Raw genomic sequence first — 18,034 nt, forward strand, 5'->3', positions numbered from 1 at the left:
CTGTGGCCTTACATCTTGACTGAGAAAAGGCCTGAAGAAATTACATGTATGCTAACCATACACTAGAAGACTTTGAGAAGAATTTGTAAAGACTTTTGAAAGACTAAAACCGGCCCCCCTTTCACATCTGAAGACAATGTCACAGTTTTTAGTCACAGACTATTATTTTGCTAAGATTGAGGATCTTGTAGGGTCACTATTTGCAAGACTGCAGCTAGAGTTTTGAGTCTATTTCCCATCATGCACCTGGTGGAAATTTACAAGCAGATAAACCCTTTCCTTCCACTATATAGTGATACAGATGGGAAAATACGTTGGTTGAGCATGTAAAGATCTGGGGCTCAGCACAGTTCACTGTGGCATTATATACTCTGGCAGATCATCACCCAGAATTTTTTTAACTAACCTGTAAAATGTGCAGTTACTTTTTTATTTAACATAAAGATTTACACATCAACAAACATGCAGCGATTCAGCATTGTTGATTGGGTGTCATGAACTAAACTATAAGAAACGAAATAAGAAATCAGTGTAACAGGCAGCAAGTGAAAAAAACATTGATGATTCTTCAGTAAAGCCATTCTTAAAGTTCTCTGCGCATTTCCTTACATCAATGTTACACTCAGTGAACCTGAAATACTAAAACAGGCAGTTAACAATTTTTAAGTTAATATGATTGTTGTTTTAAAGCGGAGCAGATTATTTGCCATTTTTTACAGAGATTTCAGGCACTGACACATCCATTTTCTCCCTTGCTCTCTCTCTCTCTCTCTCTCTCTCTCTCTCTCTCTCTCTCTCTCTCCCTCTCTCTCTCTCTCGACCACGGCCCGCGCATGCGCTTGCCCGCTCGCACTGGCACATCACCATTTGCATGAGCCAAGAAACTTACGATAATATTAAACGTGGTTGCTTTTGTCGCAGCGTCAAGAGGAGAAAAAGACTGATTTAAGACGGCCGTTCTGACCACCTCACACTAAACGATCGAGTTAACTCCAGCAAGCCTCTCATGATTTTATTCCGACACTGCAAATTTGTCTGCGACAGTGAAATCGCTTGAAAAGTCGTTTGGTGTAAAGCCGGATTTAGGACCCTGACATAAAATAACGGACTGTCACACAATCTGGCATTAGACGTTGTACAGAGACTGTAGAATGTGAGGTATTGGTAAAGCGCAATAAAGCACATTTTCACATTCCTAGAGTGTTTTTTTTTCCTGTTACACGTTCGCGTTACGTGTGAACGTGAAGAATGTGGCACTTTCTATAATCAGGAAATAATGTCATAGTAAATAAGCAGAATCTCTTGCTCACACTCTAGTCTCAAAGCATCAATACTTCACATTCTGTGGTTTCTGTGACGGTGTATAATTCCAGATGGAATTCAACTGAATCATATTTGTGTTTCGCAGAGACAGTTCACCGATTTCCTCCTTTAATACTGAAAGTGAAAGTTTAGTGCTGCTGAGCCGCCATTTTCTTCAGGTACAGCAAAACGTTTGTCAAGAAGCTGCTGATGAAAGGTGACATATTTTACTGATTTTACTGGTAGAGGAAGAGGAGATTCGACGTAGTGGAAAATATTTTTCTTTGTTGTGTCTGAATGTGTTTTTTTTCAACGCTTGTGAAAAAAAGACAGTACGAAAACAAGAGGAAGGGAAAAAAGGAACAAACGCAGTAACGAACGTAGTTCCTTTACATGACAACAGGAATCAGGCTTCGTTTCTGGTTGTTCATTTTCAGAAACATTTACACTCATTCAGGAGTTCTACACAGCAGTAATTCTGAACTGACGGGAACGGTTTGCATCTTCATGATAAAGTGAAGCTTATTTTTAGATATTCTGGTGAGTATTTCACAATAATTATCCGCTTACTGTTTGCTGAGTTTTAGGTACCTTGAAAATTATATATAAAATGCAAATAATATTAAAGATATAATACTAAATACTAAATATATTCCACTGATTAAAAAAAAAAAAAAATCACATAATAAAATCATGAAAATGTAAACAAAGTGTTTCAGGGTGGTTTGATGTGAAATTCTGGAGAAATGTACAGAGAATGATTCACAGTGGTGGTGATAGGAACCAGATGTCTGAAGAGTTTATTGCCTCTAAAAGCTTCATCACAGACAGTTATTACAAGAAATGGTTTTGAATACACTGCTTCTACTGTAGTTTTCAGATAAGCTATTGGCCTAAAAATCTATTTTTCTAAACATATTCATGGTGGAGAAATACATGCAGAGCATTATAAGGCAAAGTAGTCCCTAAAAAATTGTATTATTTCACGTTGACCTCTATTTTATCATTATAACCATTATAACCATTACACATAAAAATGACGTGTAGGTGCACTGGATGTTTTGGATAGTAAATTAAATGGCAATATTTGCATTATAGACATTATGTTCACTGGTTACTATCATCACCACTGTTAAGAAATCTGAATGGGAGAGTTTCTTTATAATAAACCATTTCACATCAAACTACTCACAACTGAATTATGCAGAAATTTTGAAAAGTGGGTGTAATACCGATTAGACTGTAAGACCTATACACAGTACTGTACTTCAGCCAATTTTACTGTTTTCTTCTGTATTTATTATTTTGCTTGTATTTGCGTGTTTGCATTTAAACTGTTGAACACAGCCCATATGGCCCCATTCTTCCCACAGTAAAGTGCAGATATAAGTAGATGGCGTTTCTTAAAAAAAATCATTGGAGCTTTTATTACTATTGGGTTCTACAGTCAAAAATAGAGATTTTTGGCTGTGAACATTTCAGGTGGACTTCATGTGAAATGAGGGATGGTTGTTGAGAAAAATTCTTTTCACATTATATTGATGGATATGTGGTGCTTAATGGGCTCTTTTGTTTGACACATGCTAACATGGACTCATTCCACTTTGGATATGTTAGAACAAACCTGAAGCAGCTGAAATGGGATATGCTTCAGACAATGATCCAAACCATTCCTTTATATCTACTTAAACATGTTTCAGAAATCTAGCTTGTAAAATGCACTAGTGGTTCCTGGCCTACACTTTGCTTAAAACTACGTGAGCTGAATCGAAGAGAAAAGTCCACAAGCGAGGACCACGGTTTCTGATTTATATTGAGAGATTCTGCTTGAGATTCTGGTTTAAGAGATGTCTCAGTGCTGTGCTCTTTACAAACAGCAAAGCACAAACTTGATTGGTAATGAAACAAATAACTTATATTATGATATTTATACTTATAGTAATTAGGAAACTACAGCAGTTAGTGTTCATGGATTTGATATTTGATGATTAAAATTTGTATGTGCACTGGTGGCACAGTGGAACAGTGGGTAGCGCTGTAGCCGCACAGCAAGAAGGGACTGGGTTCAATTCCCATGGAGTTTGCATATTCTCCCTGTGTCTGCATGGATTTCCTCCCACAGTCCAAAGTTATGCAGTCAGGCTGATTGGACACACTAAATTGCCCTTAAGTATGAATGTGTGTGTGAGTGTATCTGTCTGTGTGAGTGTACCTGCGATGGACTGGTGACCTGTTGATGATGTGTGTGTGTAATATGTGCACTGGTAACTAAATACTGTAAAAACAATGTTTTGAATTCACCAGAGGAGCTGCGTTTTCCCTCACATCTAACCTAATAGAAAGACTTGAAAATTGATCTGCAGGATTCGGTGACAAAATTGTTTTTGCTTTGTTTTAGGAGTGAAGTCCATTCTTTATGTGGAGACTCCACTAATATTCAAAGATGGAGACCCCTCATCAGGACTTAAATAGCTTAAGCCAGAGGTGAGCTATGATGTCATACAGATTTAAAAATGTATATCGTTGTTATATTGTCCTGTGAGTCGCTTTGTATAAAGATGTCTTAACAAAGTGTCAGAAGTTGATATTTTTATAAGCATCAGCTGTTCGCTACACACATGGTCCTCCAAAGTATTTTGTGATGACATTTGCTGATTATACTTACATGATACTTTTATGATATGTATTACTTCTGTGATATTTTCATATTTATTTAAATAGAATTTAAAGGCTAATCTAAATCTCTGAAGGAATGATATGATCCTTTGCTGTCTAATTCAGCTCTTTATACAACAGTAAGGATCAGACTCTCCAGTAGGCATATGTGCATAAAACCCCTTTTTCAAAAAAAGTTGGGACACTGTGAAAAATGTAAATAAAAAAAAATTCAACTCATTGAAAAATACTTCAAAGACAACATTTCAAATGTTGAAACTGAGAAATTTTATTGTTTTTTTTGAAAAATATATGTCCATTTTGAATTCAATGACACCAACACATTTCAAGACAGGGGCATGTTTTCCACTGTGTTGCATCACTTCTTCTTTTAACAACACCCTGTACGCGTTTGGGAACTGAGGAGAACAATTACTGTAAATTTGAAAGTAAAATGGTTTCCCATTCTTGCGCAAGATTTCAGCTGCTCAACTCATGTTCTCATGAATCATGTCTGTTTTGCCTGAGGGCCCGAATATCACAGCCATCCACTATTGGTTAACGGCCTTGTCCCAACATACAGAGATTTCTCCTGATTCTTTGAGTCTTTTAATGATATTATGCACCAAAGCTCAACCAAAGCCCAAATTTCTTTGCTATTTTACATTGAGAAACGTTTTTCTTGAATTGTTGCACTATTTGACCAGACAGTCTTTCCCAGAGTAGTGAACCCCTCCCCATTTACACTGGAAAGACAGCCTCTCTAGGATGCTTTTTTATACCCAGTCATATTACTGACTTGTTGCCAATTAACCTAATTAGTTGTGAGAAGTTCCACCAGGTGTTTTTTTTTTTAGCATTATACAACTTTACCAGTCTATTGTTGCCCCTGTCCCAACTTTATTGAAAAGTGTTGCTGACATCAAGTTCAAAATGAGCATATATTTTTCAATAAACAATACAATTTCCTACTTTTAACATTGGATATGTTGTCTTTTTACTGTTTTCAATTAATTATAGAGTTTCAACTGATTAGAACATCATCATACCTGTCTAGTTTTTTTAAATGGGGTTATACCTGAAGAGTGTTTGCTAATAATAATAATAACAACAACAAGAACAACAGTAACAAAAATAACAATATGTTTCAGGTTAAGTGTGAAAGAAGCAAATGGGGGAAAATAGAAAACCAAAAACCTTTAGGAAAAAAATAAACAATAAGAGAAAGAAAATTTTAAATAAGAGGGGAGAAATAAACATCAAGTACAGAAAGAAGACAATGAAAAAGTGAACTTAAATGAATAATTCCTAAAATGATTATATGGTCTATGTAAACAAGAAAATAAAAATAATGCAAATCACTTTTATCTGTGCTTTTGTGCAGTCTAGTCCTATTAAAGATATCAGACTCTGCAGACCCCAGCTGTGAATCCGTGAGGAGTGATGAGTCTGTGGATCAACCAGCAACATTCAAAGATGGAGACTCCTCATCTGGACACAGGTAACAACCAATCAGAGTTTAACTGTTGCTGAGAGAAAGCAACAGAGAGATGTCTCCTGCAATTAAAATGTAGATCAAACTGATTTCAATTAAGAACGATTAAAATGATGTTTTTAACAAGAACCTTTAAGAATCATAAAATGACAGAAAACATTTTATTGCCAACGAACACTAATCAAGATGCCAAAAATAAGAGACATTTACAAATAGTGAAAAGCCAATAATGAAGATTTAAATAACTAGTGTAAATTTTATAGTCCACAGCAGGTAAAGAGATCAGACTCTCCAGTATCCAGCTTTGTGTCCATGAAGAGTGATCTGTCTATAAATCATCCAGTAACAATCAAAGATGGAGACCCCTCACCTGGACACAGGTAACGACTAATCAGAGCTGAGCTCTTGCTCAGAGAAAGACTGGATTATCTTGTAGCTCTTAGCAGCAGAGATTTTTTTTATCTTTGCTTTGATAATGTAAATCACATGTTTTACCCATTTAAAATGTAGATCAAAGTGCTTTCAATTAATAATGATTAAAAATGGTGTAACTAGAACCTTCAGAAACATTAAAAACCCTGAAAATATTTAATGGGAAATAAAAACTAATCATCAATTACTGCAAAAATAAGACAAATTAAAAATAGTGATGGAACTAAAACAGAAGTCATCATAATTTTACGATGGGCTAGTTAAACAAAATTAGCCAATAATAAAGATCATTTAAATAACTTGTGTGAATTTTACAGTTTACAACAGGTAAAGAGGTCAGACTCTCCAGAACCCAGCTGTATGTCCATGAGCAGTGATAAGTTTATAAATCTTCCGGTAACGTTCAAAGATGAAGACCCCTCATCTGGACACAGGTAACGACCAATCAGAGCTGAGCTCTTGCTCAGGGAAAGACTAAATTTTCTTGTAGCTCTTAACAGCAGTGTTGATAATGTCAGTAGCATGTTTTATACATTTGAAATGAAGATCAAAGTGCTTTTAATTAATTATGATTAAAATGATGTGGTTAACTAGAACCTTTAAGAAACATTAAAAACTCAGAAAATATTTAATAGGAAATAAGCACTAATCATGAAGTGAAGCAAAAATAAGACAAAAATAGTGATGGAACTAAAATTGAAGTCATTACAATAATAAGATGGACTAGCCAGTAATAAAGATTATTTACTTGTATTTACATATATGAATTTTATAGTTTACAGCAGGCAAACAGATCAGACTCTCCAGAACCCAGCAGTGTGTCCTTGAGGAGTGATGTGTCTATAAATCGTTCCGTAACATTCAAAGATGGAGACCCCTCACCTGGACACAGGTAACGACTAATCAGAGTTACTATTGACTCTTATTTTTTATTTCTATTTTGATAATGTGAATAGCATGTTTCACACATTTAAACTAGATTAAGTGACAAAGTGCTTTCAGTTAAGAGTGATTAAAAATGGTGTGGTTGCCAAGAACCTTTAACCCCAGAAATGGCCAGGGCCCGTGGGTAGGCCAAAAGATTTATTACACACTTCTATAACCTAAGAATAACTCAGCCAGTTTCCACTGAAGCCCCTGTAGTTACTGAGTAATAAGAGTCTGTATGAAATAAAAGTGCATAAAAATAAGACAAATTTTTAAAAAGTAGTGTAATTAAAATTAAAGTCATTACAAATCATTAAGATAGGCTAGTTAAACAAATAGCCAATAATAAAAATTATTTTAATAACTTGTATAAATTTTATAGTTCACAGCAAGTAAACAGATCAAACTCTCCAGAACCCAGCGGTGTGTCCATGAGGAGGGCTGCGTCTATGAATCAGCCAGTAACATTAAAAGACAGAGATGCGTCATCTGGACTCAGGTAATGACTAATCACAACCAATTACTTATTGACTCTTATTTTTTAAATTCTGTTTTGATAATGTAAACAGCATGTTTCATGCATTTAAACTGTAGATCAAAGTGCTTTTAATAAGACGATCAAGTATGGCAAAAATAAGACAAATTTAAAAGTCCTGTTTTGCTTTCAGGGATGTTTTTTTATTATTATAACATGTCTTTATATTAGAGAATAATAAAGTTATTTTGCTATAATGCTATATTTATGAATCAGGAGCTCAAACAGGAGCTTTTAGCCACAAAGAATATGTGAAAAACATACAATCACTGACTTGTACAATGAAAACAATAGAGGAGATCATCAGAACAGAAGAAGAAATCATAACAGATCACAACCAACATACAGTGACAGCATATTGTAAACACATCTCATAACTTGTCCTGTTACATCTTCAGTTTTTACATTGATTAAGATTGTAAACAACACAAATTGGGAGTTCATTTGCAATTTCCATTTTAATGAATTTTCATAAATCATGTTTTTATTGCACATTCCAGGCAATATCAATCAAACTAAAGTTGAGTTGTTTGATTAAGTAATAATAACTCAACAAAATACAGGTAACTTCCAAAATTAAACTGTATTTAATTTTTTATTTTTATTTTGTTTTTTGGCAAAAGCAGATAACTTCAAAGGTCATTTCATGTTTCAGAGTTAAACAAAGCTATGTAATGGATACATGTTTCTTTTAAGTGCAAAATTTAACATTCTTTAACATAAAACAAGCAGGTAAAGTCCTGAAAACTGCATCAAAAACATGAGCAATGTTAAAGATCTATAAGATCATATCTCAAAAAATCTTAATCTCAAATGGCTCACTGCTCCTTGTGTAAGTGCACTATGTGATTTATGAAATTTTGGCTTTTACACCCAAACAAGACTTTACGTCTTGTATGGAATTGTCAGTGTGGAATTGTGGAAACATGGCTGATTGTCATTTAAAACTCTGCCTAAAACATTTCGCGGCAGTGTTGCGTCACCTGACCTGAATACTGCCTGCTGATTCGCTGAATGTATTTATCGGGTTCTGCTCGAGAACAGCGCTGGTGCTTGACTGTTTCTGCTCTAAAATGTTTGTTTTTTTGCTGATGAACTTTTCATATACTAGAGAGAATATACAGAGAGTACGTGATAGATGATATGTTAGTGAAAAATGGGAAGCAACTGCTTTGTTTGGGGGAAATACAAATGTATTGAATCAGCAAAATGTTCATCTTGATCCTATGACTCACCACATGTCCCACCATCTCACAGACAAGGCCATGCTTCAATGCACATCCCAGAGAGTTTCAAATTAAATCTGAAAGAGAAGTTTCAGTGTCTGAATGAGGTGACAACAAACCAGGGAAACCCAACACTTCTCAGTGAGATCTACACAGAGCTCTACATCACAGAGGGAGACTGTGGAGAGGTCAATAATGAACATGAGGTCAGACAGATCGAGGCAGCATCCAGGAGAACAACAATAGAGGAAACACCAATCAAATGCAATGACATCTTTAAGCCTTTATCTGAACAAGACAAACCCATCAGAACTGTGCTGACAAAGGGAGTCGCTGGCATTGGAAAAACAGTCTCTGTGCAGAAGTTCATTCTGGACTGGGCTGAAGATAAAGCAAATCAGGATGTCCAGTTCATATTTCCACTTCCTTTCAGAGAAATGAATTTCGTGAAAGATAAAAAACTCAGTTTGGTGGATCTTCTCCATGGATGGTTTAAGGACATTAACGAAACAGATATTTCAAAATCACACAAAGCTCTATTCATTTTTGATGGTTTAGATGAGTGTCGTTTAGATCTAGATTTTCAGAGCACTGTGAGTTTGTGTGATGTGACTGAATCAGCCTCAGTGGATGTGCTGATTACAAACCTGATCAAGGGGAATCTGCTTCCCTCTGCTCTCATCTGGATAACTGCCCGACCTGCAGCAGCTGATCAAATCCCCTCTGAGTGTGTGGATCGAGTGGCAGAAGTACGAGGGTTCAGTAACCCACAGAAGGAGGAGTACTTCAGGAAGATAATCAGTGATCAGAGTCTGGCCAATAGAATCATCTCACATGTAACAACATCAAGAAGCCTCTACATCATGTGTCACATACCTGTGTTCTGCTGGATTTCAGCCACTGTTCTAGAGAGAATGCTGGGTGAAGCAGAGAGTGGAGAGATCCCCAAAACTCTGACTCAAATGTACACACACTTCCTCATCATTCAGACAAAAATCATAAGAGAAAAATACACAAAAAAACAGAATACAGATGAAGACATGCTTCTCAAACTGGGGCAACTGGCTTTTCAGCAGCTGATGAAAGAAAATCTGATCTTCTATGAGGAAGATCTGAGAGAGTGTGGCATCGATGTTGAAGAAGCATCAGTGTACTCAGGTGTGTGTACACAGATCTTCAGAGAGGAATCTGGGCTGCTCCAGAGTAAAGTGTACTGCTTTGTCCATCTTAGCATTCAGGAACATCTTGCAGCTCTATATGTGCACCTGACCTTCATGAACCAGAAGAGAAACGTGCTTCAACAGAGTCAGTCCTCTAAACTGATGAGCCTCTTGAGAAAAGAAATTACAATCTCAGATGTACACAGGAGTGCTGTGGATCAGGCCTTACAGAGTAAGAATGGACATCTGGATCTTTTCCTTCGCTTTCTTGTGGGTCTCTCACTGGAGTCCAATCAGACTCTCTTACAGAACTTAGTGACACAGGCAGGAAGTAGCTCCCACAGCAAAGAGGAAACAGCTCAGTACATCAAGAAGAAGATCAGAGAGAATCCCTCTGCAGAGAAATCCATCAATCTGTTCCACTGTCTGAATGAACTGGGTGACAGTGCTCTAGTTGAAGAAGTTCAGCAGTACTTGCAGACTGGCAAAACAAAGAAAAGGAAACTCTCTCCCTCACAGTGGTCAGCTGTGGTTTTCATACTGTTGTCATCAGAAGAAGATCTAGATGGATTTGTTTTATGGAAATATGGCAGATCAGACCATGTTCTTCTGAAGCTGCTGCCTGTCGTTGCAGAATCCAGAACAGCTAAGTAATACTGAATATCATTATTCAACTTTATATTCATTCAAATATGAAAGGAAATTTAAAACACACAAAATCCAATTGCCAGCATATGTCAGAACATTTTGTATAGTTTGATTATTGTGTTTGCCTGTATTGGCTGTACAAGATCAGTTAGTATCAGTCAAGTTAATGTTAGAATTTTGTGTGCTGTTTTCTTCAGTCTTTTACGTTGCCGACTGACAAAGAAAAGTTGTGCAGGTCTGGCTTCATTGCTCAGCTCAGAATCCTCTCATCTGAGAAAGCTGTATCTATCTCAGAATAAACTAAGAGATTCAGGAGTGAAGCTGCTCTGTGCTGGACTGAAGAATCCTCTCTGTAAACTGGAGTCATTGAGGTAAGATTATCTTTTAGAGAGTTAGAGTGTGGTGGAGGTGCTAATCTAAAAATTATCATCATATTCAGTACTTAAGTTCATTTATGCTGAGGGGAATCCTCATTTTCAATGAAGCCAATTCTTACAGGTTGAATAAAAAGCAACAAGCTGATAACAGATAGTCTTGTATGACAGTAAATCCTTGTGAAAAAAACAAAGCAATGAAAAAAGACTGTAAAATAATATGACAATAAAATAGTAAAATAAGTCTTACAAAATAATATGGAAGATATGAAAACGCTAAAAGCAAACAACAACAAAAAAAACTAAAATAATTATAACCAGAGCAAAAGAGAATTAAAAGTAAAAGTTTAAAAACTCTAGGAGAAAAAAAGCAAGTCAAGCTTTAGCGTTGCTACTGTGAAAACTGGATGAGGTAAATCTTTGCCTAAAATATTTTATATCAACATATTTATGTGAATTTTTGGACATCCATGTATTCAAATAGCTAATTGAGATAATGGATCAGATAGCGTAGGTTTGGTTATATAAGACATAAAAAAAATTATGTTGATACTTTACATTAAATATCCTGCCACAGCCCATAAAGTCTGTCATTGTCATGTTTTTAACACATAATGCATTGTAGATAATACAGTATTCATTCATGATTTGTTCTTGCATAGTTAGTAGGTAACTGAGGAGCTGTATTGTAAAGTGTTACTGATTTGTGAAACAAAATCTTTGAGCTTTGAGCTGCTGCAATGAAAAGTGCTCTATAAATAAAGCTGTGTTTTATGACTTTAGTCAAACCTTGTTGATGAAGTTCCTGCTGAACTGTTCTGTGTGTTCTGAACTGAGAGTGAAGAATGTGTCATTGTTCTCTCTGCAGGTTGAGGGGATGTAATGTTACAGTTACAGGCTGTGCTGCTCTGATTTCAGCTCTGAAATCAAACCCCTCACAGCTGAAAGAGCTGCATCTGTCTAAGAACAAAATAGGAGATGCAGGAGTGAAGCTGATCTCTGCTGTACTGGAGGATCCTCTCTGTAAACTGGAGGCACTGTGGTAAGATCATTTCTCTGTGAGTTGCACACTGGTCCTCAGTAAGATATGTACTTTATTTGTGACGATTCTCTAATCTCTATTTGAGTCTGTAGCTTCAGAATCAATATTTTGAGGATGTTTGTTTCAGTTCTTCAGAGACTTTATATTTTCTCATCATGTGGTTTGTTGTGTTTTCTATATTCATATGTGCCATATGGGAGCTGTAACAGATGACTAAATTCATCCTTGTGATTTCAGTTGTAAATCAATTTAGTAAACACACCTACTCATAGAAAGATTTAACTTTATTTTTACTTCCACCCTGTAGAACAGTGAAAACATAAAATCTGCATATCTAGATATTTATATTGCACCCCATATTTCAAATGTAAATCATGATCTTAGAGAGTTATAAAGTAGTTAGCAATGACACACATATAACTGTGAAATAAACACTAAAAAGTAGTCATAAGATTAAAACTGAGTGCTAAATGAGGACAGCAGTAACCTGTTTTTCCTCAATAGCCAATTTGACTACAAATTCTCAACACACCGATGACTGAGTAGCACTGCAATATGTGTTGAGATGTTGAGACCAAGAAAAGACCAAGATCTTTAATTTATGGACTCGAGACTGAGCTCAAATACCAAATGTTCAGCAACTATAAACTATTCAGTGTGGTTGAAACACTGCCCTTACTAATGAATGCAGCAACAGAATAATGTAACATATAAGCCTTACATAGTACTAAAGTAACTTATTTTAATGCAATTATTTTTATATTGAGTTATGAAATATGAAAGACATTCTAACTTGCTAAAATAGTCAAACATATAAATAACCAGAATAAAAATAAAGTATTACAGTGCCCTTGAAAATAATTGACACTTTACTAATTAGAGGCCATAAAAATGCAGAAAGGCCATAAGATATTTCACTATAGTTTATTAGCTTGATCTGCAAAATAAGTGAAGAAATGTTAGACATGTAGAGCATGTAATCAATCTAATATCAGTTTCATTCAGTGATTTAAGTCTTCATCCACAGATGCATGTTCTTTTCGCTTTCTGGGCTGTATACTTCTAATCAGACACAGACATTTTCTCTCTGCAGGCTGTGGGATTGTAAAGTCACAGATGAAGGCTGTGCAGTTCTGGCTTTAGCTCTGAAATCGAACCCATCACACCTGAGAGAGCTGAATCTGCGTGAGAATCCCCAAATAAAGTCAGGACGTGAGCTGCTGTTAGCTCTTAAGCATGATGAACATTACAGACTAGACGAACTAATGTAAGTAATAATGATTTCAGAGAAATGTGTACACATAAACACACACAAACACTGCAGGCTGCTTTCCCAGACAGAGATTAAATCTGATCTTAGACTGAAATGCCAACAATCATCCACAGTTTAAAATCTCTATGATTAAGCTGTGTATAGGAAACTGGATCTAAATCTCTTCAGTGAGTAACATGGTTATTATTATTTACTAATTCTAAAGTTTTGTGCTTCCTTTTCAGAATGTGATGTTGACAATGTGTGTTGTTGATCACAAAAGAGATGACATCATGAGAAGATGGAAGTGATTTCTGAATGTGAGTGAGGTGCTGCAGCAGCAGAGGGAGACACAGGGGGCCCGATATATAAACTTTTTGAGGCAGTTTCAGGTGCAGTTTGGATACATTTTGCCTGCATGTTATGTGTGATACTGGAGCCTGAACGTAAACACAGTTTATGGGCTGTGGGCATGGAAAACCATAGGATGCACTTCCTTCTCTTCCTCTTGCGTATGATTTTGAGGGAGGGCCATGCAAAACGGGGGAGGATTGCACAGAAAATGGGGAAGATGTTGGATATGTGGCTGATTATATATTCCTCTCGATTTACCAAATTTTGAGCAGCTCACAGTGGCCAGTTTTGCATGTATTTATCTCTATGAGACTCGTACTCGACATGTACTGAATTCATATCTATCAATCCAATAGCATTATTTAAACTGTCAGGAACAGGTGCTTTTTTCATTATTAACTCATATATTTAATGCAGCACTAAGACTCTTTCTTATGTAAATCTATTTTTACTCTGACGTGTTGGACTACTATAGACAATATGAAAATGAATAAAACAGCAAATAGAAAAACACAGGATTTGACAAGTGAATGCAGTACCTATGCAAATCTAACCTTTATTCAATTTTACTGTGCCACACTGAACCTGACTGTTACAGACCGTTTAATTATTGACTTCAAATCTAAAGGCCTACATAGCCTAATGAAGAACCTGACTAAGTATATTACATTTTAAGTATAGGCCAGTTGTATCATTTCAAATGTCTTTAAAAATGCCTATTTGGTTTGTAGTAGCTTTATGAACCCTGCAATATGTGTTCATTGCTAGGGCTGCAGTTTCTTTGTCGCAAAATTCATGAAACAGCCTCCAGATGTACCTGAGAGAGAAGACAGGCAGTGTGTGCACAGTCTTTGTTTCACAAAGTCTGTTTGTGTAGCCAGAGTGAAGTGACACCACTGTAGTATGTTTTGGTGGGAAATAACTTTATTTCAAGACTCGTCATGATTGAACTTTCAGTTTCTGTTTGTTGATGGCCCCGATATTTTGCCTCTAGAAGAACACACACTTGATACACAGGATATTTCATGTTCAGTGATAAACGTCATGTAGTAAGTTCACCGAAGTTTATTTCTTTTTAATGTTGAAATATTAAACATATATGTTTTGAATATGTGCTGTTCTAACACTGCGGCCACTCCACCATACTTCACTCTTTAAGTACACATATTTTGTTTAGGAGTGACAGACTACAAGATCCTGTCTCGCGGGTTTTTATACATTTTATACAGAATTTAGTTCTACACTGCAAAAAATTGTTTATTGGCAAGTAGAATCGTCTTAAATCTAGTCAATATGTCTAATTTTCCTCATTTTAAGATGGTTGTAGGCTTATAATTAAATTATTTAATTTATGTATCAACATTTTTTACTTGTTTTGAGTAATTTTATTAAGCAGAATCATCTCACTATATTGGCAGATAATTTTGCTTATTTTAAGAAATATGCCTGAAACCTGCAAAATCATCTGCCAATAAAGTGAGATAATTTTACTTAACAGAATTACTTTAAACAAGCAAAAAATATCTAAAAATAAGTTTCAGAATAGGATAATATTTGTACAACTGTCTCAAAATAAGAAACAACACATATTTGGACTAGGTTTAGACTGATTACTCTTTAGATATCATTTTTTGCAGTGTAATTTTTTTTTCATTCTTTATAACTACTAAAGTGTGTGCAATTACAAGTTACTTTTTTAGTATAACTATATACATAAAAGTTTAAAAGTTTTTAATTTTTGTTTTATTTTGCTTTAAAATTTGGGATTGATGGAATTGATTTCATATCCACTTTTGTTGAGAGTCTAATTGGAGGTTCTTTAGCTTTTATTGGAACAGTGTTGGGTGTGATTTTCAGATGTAATTTCAAATTTGTATTTCTTAAACTTTCTTTTCGGATTAAAAGTGATGAAGACAGATGTTTGGAGAACTGGAGAGGTTCTGACTGTTATCAGTTCTGAGCTCATACAGGGAGAACATGAGCATCAGTTTCACTCTTGTACTCCGAAGATCTCTGCCGTTCCTCTCTGTGCTCTAATTAAGCTCATTTGATTAGAAGTCTGTCACTGCTGCTGTGTCTCTTTATTACACTGAAACAACTCTTTCTTTCTGATTTGGTCGTGAAATGAGGAAATAATTTTTTCTGCTGTAGTTTAGTGCTGGAACTTTGAAGCTAATGTTGCTAACAAATAAAGAAGTAACATGAGAACTAGTTCATTAAAAGTGTCTTAATTAATCTACTCATTTACTGTTTGTGTTACTTCTGTTAAAGCGATAATTTCCATTATTAATTATACTGCAAACTCATGACCTGCTCAAAGAATTAAGTATGTGGCAGTTCGCCTTCTCTGTTCTATTCTATCCTTCTTTGTTCTATTATTAATTAAATATAGGGTTTACATGATTTGTACATCATTGTGCTTATTTTTATTTACATTTTGGACAACTTTTGTTGTACTTGTTAGTTTTCAAGTTAAATATTACATGAGTAAACACAATTATCAGTTAATTAGCAGTGTAATGACTAATCAGTAATTAAGCTATGAACTAATATTAAAATAAACTGTTAGTCAACAGTGCACTTAATTACTCATTACTGAATACATAATCAGTTATTCAGTAATGACTAATCCTTAATGAACACAATATATAAATAAGAAATCTTTTAATATTTTCAAAATCTTAAAGGTTTACAATAAAATACTTTAAATTTGTTGTAACACTTGTTGTACAAATGTACACAAATGTATTAAACTCTCTGTAGAAAATGCCAAGAAAGTGTAAAACTGCATCAAGACAAAGTTGTGTGTGTGTGTGTGTGTGTGGTGGGGTACTTTAAATATTCTAAAGTATAACATTTTTATTATCATTATAATATAGGTTTCAATTCAATAAACACTTTTTTGATCACTGTATGATCCCATATATGTTATAGTCTTCATTATTCTTCTAAAATGTAGTAGATAAGTCCAAACTTTTGACTAGTAGTACATGTGCTTCAGATTAATGTATAGTTATACAAAAAGAGTGGCAAAGAGGTGTGTTACAGCTGAATGTGAATCTAGAAGTGTAGGTCTATGAAAACTGACACCAGGGTAGAGAGAGCTGCATTATATTTCAGGTAAAAAAAAAAGCTCAGGTGAAAATAAATGTGTTTCCTCAGTATCAAACTCCACTTGGTGACATGAGAAGGATACGACAACATTATATTTGATTTGTATCACACAAATGGACAGCAAATTAAATTAAATAACATTTTTCTAGGATCTCGTTTGTCGAGGTAAGAGCTTTATTTGAATACTTCATTAGATTTTATGAAGAACAAGGAAAGAGTAGTCCAAATTAATCTGACCCTACTTGATTTTCAGGGAGTTTCTTTTATATTCAGCAAAAATATGAAACAAGTCAAATTTCATATATATACAAAGTTAACCCCTTAAAATCACAGGCGTATTACATATGGCTTATTATTCAGTAATTACAGCAACTTTAATGCAAACTGGCTGAGCTATTCTTAAGTTGTAGAAGTGTGTTGGGCCTGCTGGTGGGCTCTGGTCATTTAAGGAGTTGAACCAGAAAAGCAGGATGAGTGTGAGGAAGAAAGTTCTTCATTGTTTAAACACTCAGAGTAAGTAACAAGAAGATTCCTCATCTGGACACAGGTAATGGCTAATCACAGGTCAGCATTATTAAAAGCTCTCTGTAACGTTGATCCATCTGACATTTTACATGCTAATTATTCTAACCATGATTGTGCTTTGTGTCTCTGTTTATGTCAATAATTGTAACTAATAAGTTACTGCCAACTAGCAACTCACAGCTCACTAGCAACTAAATGAGTCTTTTAAAAGGCTAGTATCAGAGAGCATAACTCGCAGAACTCCCCAAATCTGAACCTCTGATCACTATGCTGATGATTAACAAGCACAGTCACTTTAGCATATTGTGAAATTGTTAAATAATTAATTGTTATTGAAATTAATAAAATAAATAAAAACTTTGTTAATGAGAAAAATGTATATAAACTGCTATAAACCTAAATCTGACTGGGTAAATAGTACTTAAAAGTTATTACAACACTATAGCTTGAGACTACTTAAGCATTGTCTTTTATGTTTAAAGACTGCATGTCTTTAAGACACTAATGAACTAATGAAGCAGGTGAAAAAGTAGAGCTTCAAAACTCTTCATTCATTTGAGGTTTGAGTGTCAGCGTTTAACTTACCAGGCTTTACAGTTCACAGTGCACTTGTTCTTCAGTTTCTGTGGTCATGCATGTTTGTTGTGGAATTTGGAATTATTATTTTATTTATTTACTTTTAATTATGACAGATGTTGTTTAAATCGAGCTAATATTCTTGTTGCTGCTCAGCTTAAAATAAAGTATTGCATATTTACACAACACAGGTCTAGGACTATAAATTTACTCAGCAACATTTTAGATCACTCATCACAAATTAAAGATGAATTGTTTTTAGTAAGTCATTAACTACTTGTTATTTCTATATTAATTAAGTGTTCTTTGAGCACTAATAATTTCTTGGGAACTGATTATGTATTTAGTAATTAATAACTAAGTACACTATTAACTATTAATAATTTGAAACTATTAATAAAATAAAATTGTAAGGTT

The 18,034-nt window shown here is 34.9% G+C and overlaps 1 protein-coding gene across 1 annotated transcript; it reads left to right on the forward strand.

The window, feature by feature from the left end:
- Positions 1-868: 868 nt before the first annotated feature.
- LOC118805380 (NLR family CARD domain-containing protein 3-like) lies at positions 869-16,316 on the forward strand. The gene is made up of 12 exons (XM_036566135.1): positions 869-1,842; positions 3,701-3,786; positions 5,342-5,458; positions 5,716-5,832; positions 6,202-6,318; positions 6,660-6,776; positions 7,194-7,310; positions 8,604-10,382; positions 10,578-10,751; positions 11,623-11,796; positions 12,890-13,063; positions 13,294-16,316. The coding sequence occupies exons 2-12, from the start codon at positions 3,746-3,748 to the stop codon at positions 13,298-13,300; spliced, it is 2,934 nt and encodes a 977-aa protein (XP_036422028.1). The 5' UTR covers positions 869-1,842; positions 3,701-3,745; the 3' UTR covers positions 13,301-16,316.
- The last annotated feature ends 1,718 nt before the right edge of the window (positions 16,317-18,034 follow it).

This window comes from Colossoma macropomum, unplaced genomic scaffold (assembly GCF_904425465.1).
Source record: "Colossoma macropomum unplaced genomic scaffold, Colossoma_macropomum, whole genome shotgun sequence".
Classification (NCBI taxonomy): Eukaryota; Metazoa; Chordata; class Actinopteri; order Characiformes; family Serrasalmidae; genus Colossoma; species Colossoma macropomum.

Coding starts and splice junctions, on each gene's coding strand:
- LOC118805380 (XM_036566135.1), top strand. CDS start 3,746: ATGGAGACCCCTCATCAGGACTTAAATAGCTTAAGCCAGAG. Junction 5,459..5,715: donor GACTCCTCATCTGGACACAG/GTAACAACCAAT, acceptor TAAATTTTATAG/TCCACAGCAGGTAAAGAGAT. Junction 5,833..6,201: donor GACCCCTCACCTGGACACAG/GTAACGACTAAT, acceptor TGAATTTTACAG/TTTACAACAGGTAAAGAGGT.